The 18,082-nt window shown below is 39.5% G+C and overlaps 1 protein-coding gene across 8 annotated transcripts in view; it reads left to right on the top strand.

The window, feature by feature from the left end:
• mlip (muscular LMNA-interacting protein) overlaps positions 1-5,807 on the top strand; it is a 28,957-nt gene extending 23,150 nt beyond the window's left edge. For all 8 annotated transcript variants that reach the window (XM_023408490.2, XM_023408489.2, XM_023408488.2 and 5 more), the window contains one exon: positions 3,725-5,807. In XM_023408490.2, the coding sequence (XP_023264258.1) occupies positions 3,725-3,946 (222 nt within the window). In that variant the 3' untranslated portion in view covers positions 3,947-5,807. The remainder of the gene's footprint in view (positions 1-3,724) is intronic.
• Positions 5,808-18,082: the final 12,275 nt, after the last annotated feature.

The following is an 18,082-nucleotide window of genomic DNA, read 5'->3' as shown; positions in this document are numbered from 1 at the left end:
TGCTGTTTCATAATTCAAGAAAAATGACACATATTTTTTGCAGTAGAAAATTACACCCCTTGCCTGTAAATGATTATATAACATCCTCTTGGTGTTAAAAATCCAGACCAGAATGTTTAGGCTCTATATTTATATACACAGTATATATATTTTACATCAGCTCATCAGAGTTTATAAGACAGAGTCAAAAAAATGTTGCATCAGATGATTCATGTAGGCAAGAAGCCGATGAGCATCAGCTGATGTTTACAATCGCAACCCTTTTCTCACAAGTCATTAAAGGAGTCTGTGCAATCTGCACAATCTGACAGCCCACAAACGCTCTCTGCTGTTTGTTCAGGACTTTTGCTGCCGTTACTGATTATACTGATTTCTCCTTCCACCACCGCGTGTCTTTCATTTTCTAGTTTCTTCTCTGGCTTCAGATTGCTTCACAGTGAATGTACATGAGCATTTCATATCAGGATATGACTCAACACTGAGTGTGCTGGCGTTGTTCATTCATCTTCCTCACTGGAACTTACTGCAGCTGTTTCCATGTGTTCTGTTAGTTATGTTATTTGATATGTTAACTGACAGTTGTGCTTATGATGGCATTATTCTTCATTGTATGTATTTACAGGTAAATTCTTAAAGGTACCGCGTGGAGTTTTTCTACCACTAGAAGCGCTATAGAGCGGGTCCCTGCTTTGTTTGATTTCATGTACATGTACTAGCAAACTATTTACAGTGCATGTTTCTCACTATTCAATTGATTGAGAGTTGATAGCAAAAGCGCCAAGAAATGAAGCAAGCCACAAATAAAGGAAGTGGAGAAAAAAATTGCCTGCAAGTTCTAGTTGCCCCTCAAGATAACAGAGATCTAGTCTGTTGTAAACTTCAACATCTGGACCCTGATGATAAAATGCCTGAGCATCATTTTACATTGTCTTAAATTTCACTTCACACATAAAGAAGGTGACCAAAACAGTTTTTCACCATCATCATTTTCATCTTTTTTATCATCATCAATATTGCCAAAGTAATGCTGTTCCTATCTAACTTAATTAATGCTCAAAATAAATTAGATTATTTCATTAATTTTTTACTGGTCTTCCAAAGCAGTCAACTGAAATACAGAACTTTGATGCTTCATTTCTAACTCAAACAAGGAAGAGGGAGCTTATTGCCCCATTGGCTCCCAGTGTCTTTTAGAATAAATGTCAAAGTTCTTTTACTTGTTTGTAAAGCTCTTAATGGTTTGGGACGAGTTTACATTGCAGACTCTCTGTTGTTTTATAATCCATCATGAGCTCTTAGATCTTCAGGCTTTTAATACACAAAACTTTACCCACAAGAAAACAGGCAGAGCAGCTTTTTTATGCTCCTAGACTGTGGCATACCCTGCCAAGAGCTATAAGAGATGCATTTTAAACAACACCTTAAAACCTATTTATTTAATTTGACTGTCATGCTTTATTATTCATAGTTTATTCATAGTGGTTTCTGTTTTTATTTTCATCTATATTATCATCCACTTTTTCTTTATTGGCCATTGATTCAATATACTATATCATTTTTATTTTTATTGTAAAGCACTTTAAGCTGCATCTCTTGCGTGAAACGTGCTCTGTAAATAAAGTTTATTACAGTTTTTCTCAAGTTAAAGTTAAAGAAAACTCAGAAATCCGAAAACTAAATAGAAACTAAATAAATTTACCAGACATTATGGAATTAAAGCCAGCCAGCTTACGTACTGTCAATTTGAACATAGATGTGACAGAGGTGCTGGGTTTACCTGCTTTGGCAGAGGAAATGTGAACCACAAAATGAAACAGAACAAAACAAAGGAAGAGGAACATTGCACTGTGTTTGATCAAGATAATTGCATCTGACACCCGCATCCTGATCCAACTTGGATACTGCCGTTGGCTTGTTGCTCTGAGTGCTGCGTTGCTCTGTGAAAATACCAACCAGTAACATCTAATGCAATAATAATGTTCCAACCGCTGCCTTAACACCGCATGTTACTGAACTAAGAGTATCCTATGTGAGATACCATTGTCCGGTGAAAATATGACTCCTACACATTTGAAATATTTGGCCTAAACGATGTCCCAAAGGAAGAACCTCACAGACATTTGTACGTTTTTCACTTCTAGCCAGCTTCAAGCTCGTATCAGCCGATGCACCTCCACAGACAACCCTGAACAGCTTCTGAATCCAAAAAGGCTGGTACTGGTATTTTATTTCTGAATTAGGATGAGACAATGTGTATCAGGGTATGGCATCTATATTCTGACACCGTGTCATATTTGCAACCACTCGATCACTATGATTCTACACATAGTGGCTTTAACCCATGGCAGGGTGACAGTCTTTAGTAGCCAATGCCAATGTGACATTTTTAGGCACTGGAAAACAATTCTTTTTATTTATTTATTTATTTTTGCTATAAAGACTTGTTTTGGTTCAGATATTTCAATATCAAACAATTTTGCGCACGTATATGAAACAAAAACAAGTGTACCATTAAATTCTGATATTTAGCTGTCTCACCGAGAGACAGGAAAATAAGGTTTCAAATTCATCTCTGTCTTACGGTAGAAAAATAATTTATTCCAGGGTGTGTTTCACTGCTGTTCATGTAACACAAGGGAGTGGAAACAGCCAACAGAGAAAAACATCAACAGCCCCCAAATTGTCTCAAGTACATGTTGCTTTTGTAAATCACAGTTACAACAGAGGCAAAGCCAGCAATTTCACTCTGACTACATATTCAGCTGTCACTGTCATGTTAGCACAAACTAACAGCTTGTTAACCACTAATTTCTATGTTCACACGTGTAAAATACAATTCAATATGTAAATATGAAACCTCTGGAGTTGCAAGGAAACTTTGTTGGAGCTATAGGTCGATAATTTTCTCCTTCATCCGGTGGTTGTGCTACCTTGGCAAAACACATCTTGGGGCAGGCTAAAGTGATAAAATCTATATTGATCTTTTCATTTAACTTCTGTAAAATGGCAAGAAATGTAGGTGTATTGGAGATTCAAAAATTTTTCAGAGTGCTCTGTCTGCAGAAAAAAGCCAAACAGCAACATTCAGGAGAGCAGAAATACTGTTAAATATGATAATTTTAATCAGGGTAAACTGCACCTGCATTCAGCTTCTGTAACAGCTTTTACACCTGGGCAAATGTCACGCCAGTTTGTAGCATCACAATTATATTGATAAGCTGTAGACATCCCAAAATGTTTTCTTTCAAATATGATGAAAAATTTACCCTTTTAGTCAGAGAAATAGTAGAAAATGTGTTTGTGACAAAACAGAAAATGGCAATGATAGATGCTGCTGAACGTGATATGGTAATGCAATGTTAAAAAGCCTTCATACATTTCATAGATGTTCAGATATGTAATTGGGATAAACAGCTTATCAGTTCAAATTTTCAGTCTTGGTACGAATAGAGCAAATATAGAGCAGTTGATTACAGTCACTTTCCAATCCAGAAAGATAACTGTCAATTATAATCAAATACACAATGAATATTTATCCCTGTGCGAACCCCCGACAGCCTCAGGAAAAGCTCATTTCAGCCAATTTCACTGTGGGCTGAAATCAGTCTAAATGAAAACCAACTACTAAAAACTGCTGGAAATTGCACAATGGTAGAAGCTGCTGTTCATTTCCCACTGGCTGTAAAAATCAACTTAGATACCTTTGTGTCTTTTTCTATTTCAGGTGGCAAATATGAGTCCCGAAGAAGCAGGGAAAGATTTTTTCACAAGCTCTAAAGGCAAAACCATGAGAGAGGAGAGCAAGCCTGGAAGAAGAAGTCCATTCTCATTATGTGACCTGCAGATTACAGAGCCTGAAGACCTGATCGGCCGTCCTGTGAAAGATGCTGCAGCATCTTTCAGTCCTTCTGAGGGGCGGATGGAAGCTTTTGAGACTCATATTTAAAGCATTAACACAAAAGCATTAATCCTTAATCCTATCAATTTTTTTTCAGTGAACAATCTGCTAAAACATATTCAGTATTTAAGCCCATTGCACAATTAAAGGAGGAACCAAAGATTAATTGCACCTTACCTATATTAGTGAATGAGTGCATGATCATATATAGTATGCACAGCTGTTTACAGCAGTTGACTACTAGAATTTAAGATGCCTTACAAAGACACTAAAAAGTCATGCAGTTGCGTTTGCTAATTCCCAACCCCCTTGGTCTGTCAAGTTTTCTGATCTCCCTTAGGTGCAGTTTACCATGATAAGTGGTGGCAGTTTCGTGTTTTGAAACAATTAAATTCAGACTGAGGAAGACAAAAGCTTTTCTAGTTTGCAACCATAAATTTTGCTGTCTCAAATGACAAGTGCTGCTAGCACATTTTATCAGCTCCAGCTAGCTAATTAAGCTCATGTTAGCTCTGTCACTTGGCTGAAAACACTGTCTCCCGAAGAGTTTTTAATGATTCCTGCTCACTTGTTAGAGACCTCTGTAAGATGGTCTTAAGTATGTTACAAGATGTTGTGCTAAAAGACTGAGACTAAGTCTAGGTTACGCTAAGAAAGAAGTGGTTTGTCTGACTTCATCAGAAGGCAGAGGTGTTTGTATCAGTTTGTATTTGTTATCTGAAAAAGCCGTCTGTCATGGAAGAAGACACTATCCATTAAATATTGGGATAACAACAACTATTTTCAGACACTCTCCTGCCTTCACGGTGATGCACTTGGCTGTGCAATAGTTGTGTTGTGGGAATGTTTGATTGTTGGATTTGGTTACAGAAACTGTCAGACTAAACCCCTGCCGAAAGGTTTGTGTTTGTCTGCTTGTTTGACTATAGTTGTGGGGTCTGAAAACTGGAAGCCCATGATACTTGTGGGGTCTGTGGTGCTTTGTGGGGACCAAAATGCTGGACCCCAAATGTTTAGGGCTTTTTGGACATATTAAGGGTCAGGATTAGAAATTACGTTTAGGTTATTGTTAGGGTCAGGGTTGAGGTTAGGCATTTAGTTGGGATAGTTAAGGTAAAGGTAAGGGGCTAGGGAATCCAGTATGTCAAGGATAGGTCCTCCAAAAGATAGCTGTACAAATGTGTGTGTGTGTGTGTGTGTGTGTGCATCTATTTTGTCGTCTGATGTGCATTTCTGACAAAGTTCACCGGCGCTGCCATCACCAGGATCAGACTCTACCTTTATTTTGTACTGTTTATATTTTTAATCAGCATGTTAACTTTAATGTAACCCTTTCTCAGATAAAGAGACTGACTGAAATATTTCCTAAATCCAATAAAAAGCTGACAGAGCTGCTGAGGTTACCCTAAACTCTGACGTAGTAGCATCTAGGCCCAGCTTCCACACCGAGGTGACAGTAACCAACAGGGTAGACGGACCTGTTGTGCTCAGTTAGAAGGTTGCTAAGCTGTGATTGGACAGTTGTTCTTTGGGGGATGAGTTTAGCAAACGGTCAGTTGGTGCAAAACCTCCAGTAGCAACAAAATATATTTCAAATCTGATCATAGCCCTGAATTTTACTTTCAAGCAAAAGCTATTTTGAAGAAAATGTAAAAAAGCGTACAGGCTTTTGTGTGATGAATTCACACAGTAAGGGTAATTGTGGTATAATATAAAGGTCACGCAATTTTGTAACTCAACACTACTATAAAGAAAATACAATTTTGATATTATTAATCGATTCGAGGAGAAACTGTATTATGTAATAAAGGACTTCCCTGTCTTGCTTGAGTTTCACTGTATAACCTTCCACTGCCAAATGCACATTTCCATGTTGATATAAATAAAATTACAGGCTAATGACATGAAAGTCTGCTTATATCTTATTCATGGATATAACCTTTCAAAAAGAATAAGAAGTGTATCAATCTGCAGAGCATGAGTGCTACAGGCCAAGCATTTGATTTGGTCTCTGGGATGTTCCCTGATTAGAAATCCTCAAAGCAAAAAATCTACTCAACCTCAGATTGGCTCTTGGAGAAACAGGAGTCAAAACGGTGCAGGTGATTGCTGCACTCACAGCGTCCACTGCCTGCAAACAATAGCTCAACATCAAATGTGTACCTATGAATAAATGAAGAAGGTTCAAGCAGCTGTGTAAAAATATCTCGACCTTGAATTCAACAGCTTAAGGAGCTCTCACTTTGTTGTTTTAAAACATTTAAAACAGCAGATCAGAGTGTCCAGATCCCAGCGAACACTCTGTCACTCATCAAAACTTACACTTTACAGACAGCTATATTGGGATGTCTGTATCCATGGAAACAAGATGGTGCCATTCACATTTTACTCCTCTTACACTGTCTTGCACCCCTGTGCCCTTGGAAACACATGAACACATCACATTTAGCGTCAAACTACAAAGACGCTCAAGTCTTCAGTCGTTGTTTTAAAGTTTAAATCTGTTGCACATAAACACAGTCTTTCACTCGCACCAAACGAAACACTCGTACCTTTGTAGACTCACATGTCAATATGTGAAATACTTATGTATGTAAGGCACGCAGTATGTTGTTGAGACTGTTTCAGATGTAGACTAAATATATTCTACAATTCTACGCAGACCACAATGCACTACAGAGGGTGTTTTTATGACACACACACACACACACACACACACACACACACACACTCACGGTTTGATATAAAATGCAAGGTAAAAGCTGCAGTGTGTCACAGCAACATTTTTGATGTGGAGATGTAATAGAGGAGGTGAAACTTCACATTTGAGCCTCACAGCAATTTAAAGTGTTTTGTCGGGTTGGACTGATTTATTCTGAAGCACATTGTCCATTATGTCTCCGGCTGTAGTGCTCTCATCCTCAGATTTTTATGCAGCCCTCTCTTCTTTATCAGCTCTATTTTTACTCCGACAAACTTTTCCACTTCTTCCCCTTTTTACTTTGGTGCCTGTACTATCCTGTGGGTTATTCTACACCTTTAAAATCTCATTATGTGACTTTATAATTCCACACTTAATAGTACACGGGAAGTAATTCTCAACAGACTGACAGCTCTCTACACCTAAGCAAAAGACTGTGCATATAAAACAAAGCATTCAAGAACAAATCCATCTTGTTGCCATTGGAAACTGTGCAAACTCACTGACGCGTTCACATCAGAAGACAACTCAGTCAATCAATGCAATGATGCTGCTCATCCATAATTATTACATAACCACTAATTGTTGTAATGTTGAGGTTGATGTATTTTTATTCAATGTCAGACCTGGGTTTCTCTTTTCCTTTCTTTTTTTTTTTTTTTGACAAGTGTGAATGATGAAAATGACATACCGAAAATAAAATGGTTACTGCTAAAGGAAGAAAGTTAAAATTATTTACTGCATTTTGTGATGTGTAAGTATAAGAACCAATGGTAAATTTTTCCTTCAAGAAAATAGGTTTCCTAGATATGAAGGAAAACAGGAAAAAGAATCTTGCATTTTCTTTAAAGACCCCCTCCAATGAAAACGGTTTTTAACCTTGTTAACATCCATATGGTGGATGGATTTTTATATAACTCAAGACAAATGATAAGTTGAAATAAACAATCAAAGCCATGACTGAGTATTTCTACCTTGGGACTGCAGTGAACCAATGACCTGCCTGGGTTTCATATGTCACAAACCTAAGGAACCGATTATGTCAACTTGCAGAGCAGCGCAAAAGAAACGTGAAACCTCCAATGCAGAGCGGACTGTCAGTATCCTACAGAGAGCCAGAGTTTGCATTAACACAACTGTAAATGCTGTGTCAGCCCCTGCCACTTACAAACTAACAAGATAACAGACAACATAATCAAAAATAACTGTGCACAACAGTTTCCTCCCCTGAGTCTGGGTCTGACTGAGGCTCAAACATGCGGCTGAGTCTCTCCAATGTTTTCTCTGCTAACCATCTTGATGCCCACCCCTCTTTCACCGGTCAGCCTATAGCACAAGCAGCGGTGGTGGGTGCATGAGGCCTGATCCAGGATTTCTTAAAGAGGAGGTAAGTGCAGATGTGCTTCCAGCCCCTTTTTGGGGTTGGTATTAATCACAGCTGAGTAATTATACTTTTAAATGTGTCTGGAGGGGAACTCCAGCTGCACGCTGAATAATTCAAAGTCTGAAAAAGCGATCGCTTATTTCATCTCAGCAAAATTCATTCAAGGTAACTAAATGGTAATTTCTTGACTGTAAGGCTTTATTGACCATTTTTCTATTCCCACTTCATAAACTCACCATCACATAACCATCATTTAATGCTGATGATCCTTATGAGTAACCTAATAATAAATATTTTCCTATGTGCTCTCTAGTATCCCCCTTTCTACCTTTTAATTGTTTTTTGTTGTTGTATTTGAAGACCGAAATACATCATATACTCACCAGCAGGGGACTCTGATATTACCCAGAGTCATAAATGACTGTGTTGGCCAGTTCAGACCAAAGATCAGAGCTCATGATGAAATAAAAAAATTATAGTTTGGCACTTTCAGATTCAAATAAATGAATGACATGTAATATTTAAGCATGATATATGACACAGGGCATTTTAAGAGGGATTGTGGCTTTATGTTATGTTTGATTACTCGTCTCATCTGTCAACACAGGGCTTTATAAGCAGTAAAGTGGCACCGAGAGCCAGTCTGACACCTACTTTGTCCCCATGTGATGTGATGGAGAGCCGACCGTGCCACATTGCAGAGTCGGACGGATCTGACCTGTCGAAACCCTTATTGAGGAGCTGAACAACAGAATGAGGCAGGGAGAGAGAAAAAGTTTGTGATTGGACTTTGCAACTAAATTGTTTTCCAAGTTCTTGCAGCAATTCCATCCTGAGATAGCAGCAGGGAAATGAGCACCACTTCAAGATGCATTATCCAAAGTCGGACCACAACAAAAGTGAAGAGGAGACCTCTTACAGATTTCAAAACCATAATGAGATGAATTTGTGAACTTGCGGCCACTGTGATATAGCATTGCCTGTTGTGGCTGCAGGTGTGATCAGGTGGTTTGAGTCTCTGGCTTCCTCCCACACCCGCGACTGTCCAGCTGTGCCAGCCAGCTGCCCGTTCAAGGGTTAATGATGAGGCCACAGTCAGCAACTGGTTCCTTCAATTTGAGAGAAAATCTGAGGTGAGTCAAAAAAAACAAAAAAAACAACTTGAGGATGCCGTCTCTCAGATGGCCTTGAGCAAGAAACCGTAAGGAGAAAATGACGACTCTTATTTGTTCTTATTTGATACTGGCTTGTTAGTGTGGAGCATTTTTTGTAATCGTCCCTCAAATTTATAGAACAATGATGGTGAACTTCAGAAAACTTGTGTGTCATTATGTGTACGTCTGTCCGTCTTAAAGCTTCATCAGACTTTGTTCTATTTTAATTAGTTGTCCTGCACGTAGGTGGAGGAATGTTTTTGTGTTAATAGTTCAATAAAAAGCTGAGTGTCTGTGTGGAAAATTTCACTTTGGAGGTTGAGGACAACCAGTAATTTAATGTTTATACTCTTTATTGTTTGTGAGTGCTGTTTAAGGCGATACTATACATTTCTGAAATGCACTGGCACAATAAAGGGTTCAGGCTGCCCTTGTGAAGTCTTCTTTTTCATGAAATGGCTTTCATATTAATTTTTTAAGACCCTGAAACAGTCCAGGGAGTCATTATGATGAATACAATGAAACACATTTATGTCTTTCACGTCTATTGAAAAACAATGTACTTCTTTCAAAGATGAGTTTTGAACCCATGCAAATAAAGGACCACACTACAGTGCGGAGGTTTTACATGGAAACACCTCAGTTATTAGGATTTATTCTCTAGGAACCATGACCTATTTTTGACCGTGGCTAAAAATGTGAATCTTGAAGAGGGGTGTGGTGGCAGAGGACAGAAGTAAAGTCAATATGTGTATATAAATCCATTTCTACAAACAGACAGGCACACACTTTGAGTGATGTGAATGTGGGAAAGCAGTGACAAGACACCACCTCCCAGTTATTACAGGTGACAGTGAGAGATAGAGGTAGAAGGCATCTTAGAAAAGCTGTGGGGGAGCCAGGCAGAAAGATATCAGCGTCCTGCCAACAAACACGAATAAAGTAGTGGTCGCCCCTTTTAGGAAAAGCAGAAAATCCTGTTAAAAAGAGATGAAAAAAAAACATTAGGACATCTTTTTGTGTGTACAAAGTCATTTAAATGTATCATGTCCAGGCAAAAGCTTCAGTAGCCTCTGGGCCTTATTTAGTCCTTTGCTGGTTGCATTAAAGCGCATCAGTTGCAAAACTCCTGAATCATGCCACAAAGAAGAATAAAATGTCATTTTCAGATATTATAAGGTTCATTTTATTTGAGGGAGTTCGCTTTAGGATGGCGGTGCAGAGCAGAGAAGAAGTACCGCAATTTCACTTCTTGCCCAGACCAGCCAGATTAATTAAAGTCCGAGAGCTACAGTAACAAACTCTCTCGGCCTGAACCCAGACTTGACGTCTCAAGCCAGCGACTGAGCATCTAACTCGCTCTCTCTCCTGTGCGTATAGGAGAGACTGGTCATGAGAAATTTAGTGCAACAAAGTGGGCTGTCTGCTGCTCTATTAGCCTATCCATCATGATTTAACCGGTACACTGACAATACTGAGCCGTAACAGGGCAATGTTACAAACTCAAGGATTCCTTAAACCTCTTACTGACGCCACAGCACACCCTGAACAGTGCAAACCAGGTAAATCACTAAGCTTAAGCGTAATTACTTTCTTCATTTCAGGAACACAATGACAAAAAGCAAAAACCATTTTCCAAGAGTCAAATTTAACCTGACTCACACTTTTACTCTACTACGGTAGTTGCTGGCAATATGCATTGTATTTCCCTTTTTCATGTCATACCGCTCACCACTAACTCAATGGTGACACAAATAGGCTGCTATGAATAATTAGAGCAGAAATACCTGAAGGAAAAAAAAAAAATCGGTAATGAGTAAAGGCCATTGAAATTGACAGTAACTCAGCAAGTAGTCTGTAGATGTTTACAACTGGATAGAAATTTTCCTCACATGTGTTTGCAATATGTTTTTTGACACTGGGAAAGTAACTTTGCACAACAAACAAACCCTGAAATGCATCATCCACCTGATCATATTCACATGAACTTCAAAGGCGATTCTTGGCTGTTTGTGCACAGGTGTAAAATACATAATCATAACTTTTAATTGCTTTAATTTGACACCCTATATGTCAGCTTGCACAGAGAAATGCAATAGAATTCAGTTCAAATATGTGAAATGTGCCAAATGATGTCTTTGTTTAAAAAACTGAGGGATGACCCTCATCTACAATGATGTTGACTAACAGCTTAAAATGACTTAAAAAAAGATACAAAATAATGATGCAGGGTAAAAGAAAAAAACACTGAGTTAAAAGTAGAAGTATAGAAATGAAGTTAATTAAATCAGTTGCAGACAACAGTCAAGCATAGAAGTGATATGAACTGGCAGCTTCCCTATCAAGGCCTTACAAATACAGCATAGTAAGGTATGGTAAAGTGAACGTGCGTATCATCTGGACTATGAACAGTGTTAAATATGTGACAAAGTAAACTAAATGTATCTGCATAAAGTGCACAGCTTGCGGGACACAGTGGTGGCGTAGCGAGATACACGATTGCCTTGTATTTGTAATTATCTAGTGCCGCAGTTTGAATCCTGTTGCGGGGTTTCATTTAAATGTATATTTACTTTTTGCCCAGCAAAATATTGTATTAAGTATTATTGTCGTCAGGCTGTTATTTACACAGATATGCATTTTTCAGGAACCGGAGATGCTTCATTTTTACTTCGGCGATGTCTTCAACATCACGCTTCACGCTTCACAGACGCACAGGTAGGCCAGGTGTGCTGAAAATGACGAATCTGCGAATGAGAACAGTTGGATCACAGGAAGTGCTATATGTAAACAAACATTACCAGATAGCATGACCACCAGTTAAACTGGAGGAGCGGCATTCGAGGAGTCTCTCCAGCCGCACAAATTCAATTTCCGGCCAGACCTTTTGGGAAAACAACTTTCAGCCGTCTGTTCACACCAATTTGGTTTGCCTTCCCGAGGAGGAGCTGGACCCAGTCCGTCCTGATCTCCAGCTACAAAATGCTGGGCGATGTCACAGGAGAGTCTCGTGTCACAGTTCAAGATGAAGCAACACGTCTATATAAACTCAATCCACAAACAAGAGCTCTGTTTACAGAAGCTGAAAAACTCATGACCTAGAAGAGACAAACTCACCTCTCACTGATGCATGTGCACACTGACATTTTGAACTCATTGGACATCCAGGCCCCGATGAGAGACAACACCTGAGCGCAAGGCCACGTTTGGATTATCCAAACTACTGGAGCACCTGTCCTGCAGCTCAAGGTAAGTTATTTGGTTTAAGCTGCCGCCGAGCAGTTTAATTTTTAGCTGTCAACTACTTGTAACATCACACTGATATAACTTTGTTAAAAAAAAAAAAGTGCGTTTTTGGATATGTTCTTTTGTGCCCTGCGCAATGAGCTTTTGGACATGTGTATTGCAATGTTTTATATAATGATTATCATAATATTATTATATTACTACCATAATATTTTATTATCGGATAACTACCATAATAATGCTGTTCATCGTATCATCGTGATAATATGACTATATACCACTATACCACCATATTTTTTTCGGATGAATGGCTTGAAGGGCCTTGATAGCTGTGCTGAGAGAGACGGGATCAAGAGTACACTGACAGGCATGATTTGAAGTACATAGTCATAATTAATAAAAAGATGGTCAGTGTTAGAAGGAGGGTATCCTCTATCCTCATCCTCAAAAAATGTGATCAGCTGCTCTAACGTATCTATTAAAGATCTCAATGGTCATTTAGAAGGCGGTCATCAACCTTAACATGAATTCATAGGGAGGCAGCAGAATTACAGTTTTTAGATTTTACTACCCTCCAGAATTTTGCAGGGTTTGAATAAGAGCTAGAGACCAAGTTCAATAATAATAATTTGAACTCCTGACATGAGGTGTGGATTTATTTCTAATCTTTCTAAATGGAGGCCAGATTATTCAGACAGAATGGAATAGACTAGGCATTTAGACTGAGAGGCAGAATTGGAGGGAATAAAAACAAGAATGGAGCTCAGAGATGCAGCAGGCACAGATTCAGGAATGGAGGGGCATAGGAGTCAAGGAAATGATTTAACAGGCTGTCTTCATGGAATGTGAATGAGATTGGATGGTGTGACCATCCGGGGAGAGAAGTGGCTTACTGAACACCTGTTTCCTCTCCCACCTGGTCACAACGGGAACAGAAAAGGCCAGCAGGACACTGTAAAATGGGCTTTTCTGAGGAGAAGCTACGGTGCGGAAAGGGTCATGCTGGTGTCTGTGTTGGAAAGAATTAAAAACTACAAAATGGATAGGATTATAAACTAGTTGCTCCTTTCCAGAAGCAATCAAAAGTTTTAATAAAAATCCTAATAAAACATTCAATGCTTGTTGAAAGAGCAGGCATACATTACATTACGCAGCATTTTCCCAGAGTCTGAATTGTAAGGCGTAGTAATTCAATGTCGAGGCACAGCTTGGCTGATCATCTAGACGTGATGTCATTTGGTTCTGGCGTTACAGTGTGGACTGAGGCTCGATGCATCAAACAAGTTCAATGAGATCCTCAACCTTTCTGCTGCTGCTGTGACAATAGTTTAACAAGTCTTACGATGGAGTCGCCTGACACCAAGCTCACATGCCTGACTTATTAGCCTTACACAACAACGTCATCTTCAAATCGTGCATCAGTTATGCAACATAAGTGCAATACTATTTAATAGTAATAGTAACATAGTAATGTAATAGTGGTCCTGGCTGCAGTGGTTCTCTTACATAGTGAAATTGCTAAATAAAAGGCTAAATTGTGGGGAATATTTTTTTTGCTACTTTGGAGTACAGAATAACATCCAATCCCGTACACGTATTGGCAAAATTAATTTAATCTCTCGAATGTGTAAATGTTGATGTACACTTATTTAGTATGATGCAGTTTGCTTTAATATGCCGTGTTACATTACATGCGTCTTACTCCATGTGCCTTTTTTTTTTTTTTTTTAACTTTGTTTTTTTTTTTTTTTTTTTTTAACTTTGAGCCTCCGCCCATCTAAGGGTTTCTGTATGGCCCTGGTGAAAACCTTAAAGAGTGTCAACAATTGTGTGTGAACTGACTCTTATCGCCACAGGCTGTCCTGAGAAACACACAAGGCATGATTTGGCATCAAGTCCAATCAGCAGACAGAAAAAACAGGACGTGGCGGCTCTGTGTGGTGCTGTTACACCCCTTAAATTAAAGCTTCGAGATGTGTGGCAATACAGCTGTCGTTGTGCTCTTTGTACTTTTAATGATTCCAGCAGAAATCTTACAGTGAGTGGTACAATAAGGTTTAATTCCAGGTCATGTGACCAAGCCAACACTCTTGATTGCCGTTATGTTGTCGCATTGTGAACCCTGTTGTGATGTCATGTGGAAAATTGTTCTGTATCAAAGCCAATTGAACTCCAGTCAGTCCCAACATATCAGTAGAAACAAACACACAAGCAAACAAAGCTAATTTCACTTCGACCACACGAACGAGTACAGCACCACGCCATTACGATTTTTGTGTACCAACGAAATGGAGAACACCAACACTTGGAGAGATGAGGTAAGACTTTCTAAACAGAAAACACTAGACAATAGATAATTTTTATTAGATAGATAGGTTTCTTGGATAGGATATTGAGGATGTTTCACTTTACTATATTGAAGGGCTGTATTTTAGTGAAATACACAAACAGTATTTAAATGTACTTGTGGCTAAATCAGTGACACAGGGAAACTTGATTTAGTTGGTAGTTATGCTCTAGTTGATGAACTTTTAATTTTGACACGTGTTAAATGTTTTCAGTGAGATATGGCCTTTTGCAGGTCAAATAAACTATTGTGCTGTACAGTATAATTTCATCTGATTTTAACAGGGGTGGGGTGTATTGATGGATGAAAAATTAATCTGGTTTGTCTTTAAAAGCAGATCCACGTAAATAGCTAAAATTAATTCAGCAATGTGTCTGTTTGTGTCTTTCAGTCATCTGGACAATGCTGCAGGCCCTCAGACGGACCATCCTCAATGCAAACTGGCAAAACAAAGAGCTGGCAGCAGAAAACGCTGCTCTGAAAGAAGAGGCAGCGAGGAAGGACGTTTGCTGGGAGGCAGAGAGAAAGAAGCTGCTGGATGAGTCAAAAAGAGCGGCAAAGAAAAAGTTGGATGAGGAGCACAAAGAGATGGAAGAACACAAGAGAAAGTTGAAGAGAGAAGTCCACTCCTTCAAGGCCTGTGTTTACAATAAGCCGAGACGGAGAAGATCGAAGTCCAGTGGATGGCAGAGTATGCCAGAGTCAAGGACATGGAGGATGCCTTTGACAAGAGCATTATCCAGTTCACTGCAGCGTGGGAGAGCCGGCTGACTGCCAGGGAGGATAGGGCAGACGCCGAGGTCAAAGGTTGCAGGAGAGCTGTGAAGAGAGGGTGAGGCACATTAGCCAGGAACAAGGGGAAGCCATCGCCAGTGCCTGGGCTGAAAACATGGTCCTGGTCGACAAAAACCTTAAGTATTTGGCCACCATAAAATCTGCTGAGGCTGAGATCCAGCTCAAAGAGAATCAGTGGCAGAATGACATCAGGGCCCTGGAGGAGAAGCTCAGGTGGGAGATGTCAAGAAAGGAGGAGCAGAACAAACAAACGGAGGCGAGCTGGCTCACCAAGAAGGAGGACTGGATGAAGAAGGCCAGCGGTATGGAGGAGGAGATCCAGCGCCTCATCTTGCAGAATGTGGAGCTGCAGGTACGCCACATCAACCCATCACTTTTATTTGAATTTTAACTTGTTGGATTGTAAGTTTCTTCCAGATTTAGCCTTTGAAAGAGAAAATACTGCAACATGTGCTGTGTCCGTCTTTTCAGGAGCTGGCATTTATGGCGGACAAAGACAAAGGCCAACATGAGAAAGAAGGAGGAAGAGAGGCTGAAGAGGGAGATGAAGGAGAGGAAATGGCAGGAGAAGAAAGAGAGGATGGAAAGAGAGAAGAAAGACAAGGAGGAGATGAAGGAGAAGAAGGGGCAAGAAAAGATGGAGAGGAAGGAGAGGAAGAAGAGAGACGGGAAGGAAAGCGATAAAGAAAGGAAAGAGAGCAGAGAGGTGACATCCCTTTCCCTTTAACCCGTCCAACCCTCTCCCTCACCCACCTCCCAACCCCAACACCCCCCCCTTTACCCCTCTATCCTCTTTACCCCCTTCACCCCTCCTTATCCTCTCTATCATCTTTACCCCCTTCACCTCTTCTTATCCCCTCTCCCATTTTTCTTCTCCTTCAACCCTCAACCCCCCCCAAACCTGTAACCATCCACCATCTAAAAAGATAAAAATAATTGAATATCAAAAATAATTCTATGACGCCCGCCTGTTTGTCCCACAGCAAAGGTCTGAGATATTTACCTGATTTAAATTTCTACAATCTGAAGATGGTACTTCACGTTCACCTTGGCACAATATGTAGTGATTGTAGAGTCTGTAGGTTTTACTGCAGCTGATACTTTTCATACAGCAGACAAAGACAAATACCACCCTCCACTCATTAACATTCAGTTCCCACTTCTATTCCATTCGATGGTGTGCACACATTCACAGAGGTTGCACTATCCTCCTATTTTGTTATTTCAACAACAGAAATACACATTTGCACACAGTAATAGACAGATATGTCACTCTCGCAGTCAGTCAGTCAGTCAGGGACATTCACCATTGTATGGGCTGGCCCTACTGTTGCAGTCCAGGTAAAAATGTAATACAGTTTTTAAAGGTCCCATATAGTATAAAGGTAGATGTCCATGTGTTGTTTGATTATAAAGCAGGTCTAAGTTCTATATTAATACTGTGAAATTATCAAAGTGCTCAGTCCACAGAGAAATGCACACAGCCTGTATTCAGAAACTGAGCCTAAGAATGAGCCGTCAGGACTTTTTGTAATTTTGTGATGTCACAGCAAAGCAGACACTGCTCTCAGCCATGCCCCAAGCCTCGGCCTGCTAGACCCACCAGCCAACCTTGCGGGATTTGGTCTCTCTGAGTGTTTACCTGAAATCTGCTATGTTTTTATTCAATCACTCAGAAAACAGTCAGCCAATCAGATGAGAGGCTCAGTAAAAACTACATCTTCTTATGACTATCAACACTTCAAATTAAACGCTGTACAAGTGGTGGTAAATATAAGCCCTTTAAAGAATTTACAGACATTTATCTTCAGTGGACATCAGAGATACAACTGTTACTGGAAAGTAACATGATAACTTCAGTTGTATATTTATGTTATCTGTGTGTTCTGGTTTGACTTGACGAATTGACCCGGGATGATGCAAACTGATGAGAGCTGAAAATGTTTCAAATTGAGAGAAATTTTTAACGTGTATGCCAAATCTGCTTCATGGTGTTCACCCCCATTATTTATGAGCTTATGGCACAGTCACTACAAGTCTTAGCCAGACATGCCATATATTGTTTATTTCACAAGATGTTAGGCTGCTCAGAAATGCCATCAGTTGGTTTGTGAGTGATATTCCACAGTATACGTTCAAGGACAATTTCTAGTGTTTAGTTTTTCATCTGTGCAGTATCTTCAAAGGTTTTCAAAATACACGAAATGTTAGTGTTTCAGGTACATAAGAACCATGTAGGACATTATATGTATAGTGATACAGGTCTCATTATGCTTTTGCTGATGAAAACAGAATACCAATGTAATGTTGCCATCCAGTCAGTGACCAAGGTTTGTTGTGTTGTTCATTGATTTATTTTTTGGCAAACCTGCAATATTCACAGTCATGCTGCGTTTGCATGCAGTTCCTGCTTGTACTGCAATAACTAGTTTGTACAGATTACAACCAATCAGAATACTTCTGATATTAGAAGGTGTAACAAAACAAGACTGGTTTCTGCTCGGGAGCTGCATTATGGCAGATAAACTACTTCCATTACATGTATCATTATTACTAA

Source organism: Seriola lalandi, unplaced genomic scaffold (assembly GCF_002814215.2).
Source record: "Seriola lalandi dorsalis isolate HSWRI2012SDOR001 ecotype SW California unplaced genomic scaffold, Sedor1 jcf7180002054364, whole genome shotgun sequence".
Lineage (NCBI taxonomy): Eukaryota > Metazoa > Chordata > Actinopteri > Carangiformes > Carangidae > Seriola > Seriola lalandi.
The sequence above is the reverse complement of the archived record's forward strand: the minus strand, read 5'-3'. Positions and strand labels throughout refer to the sequence as shown.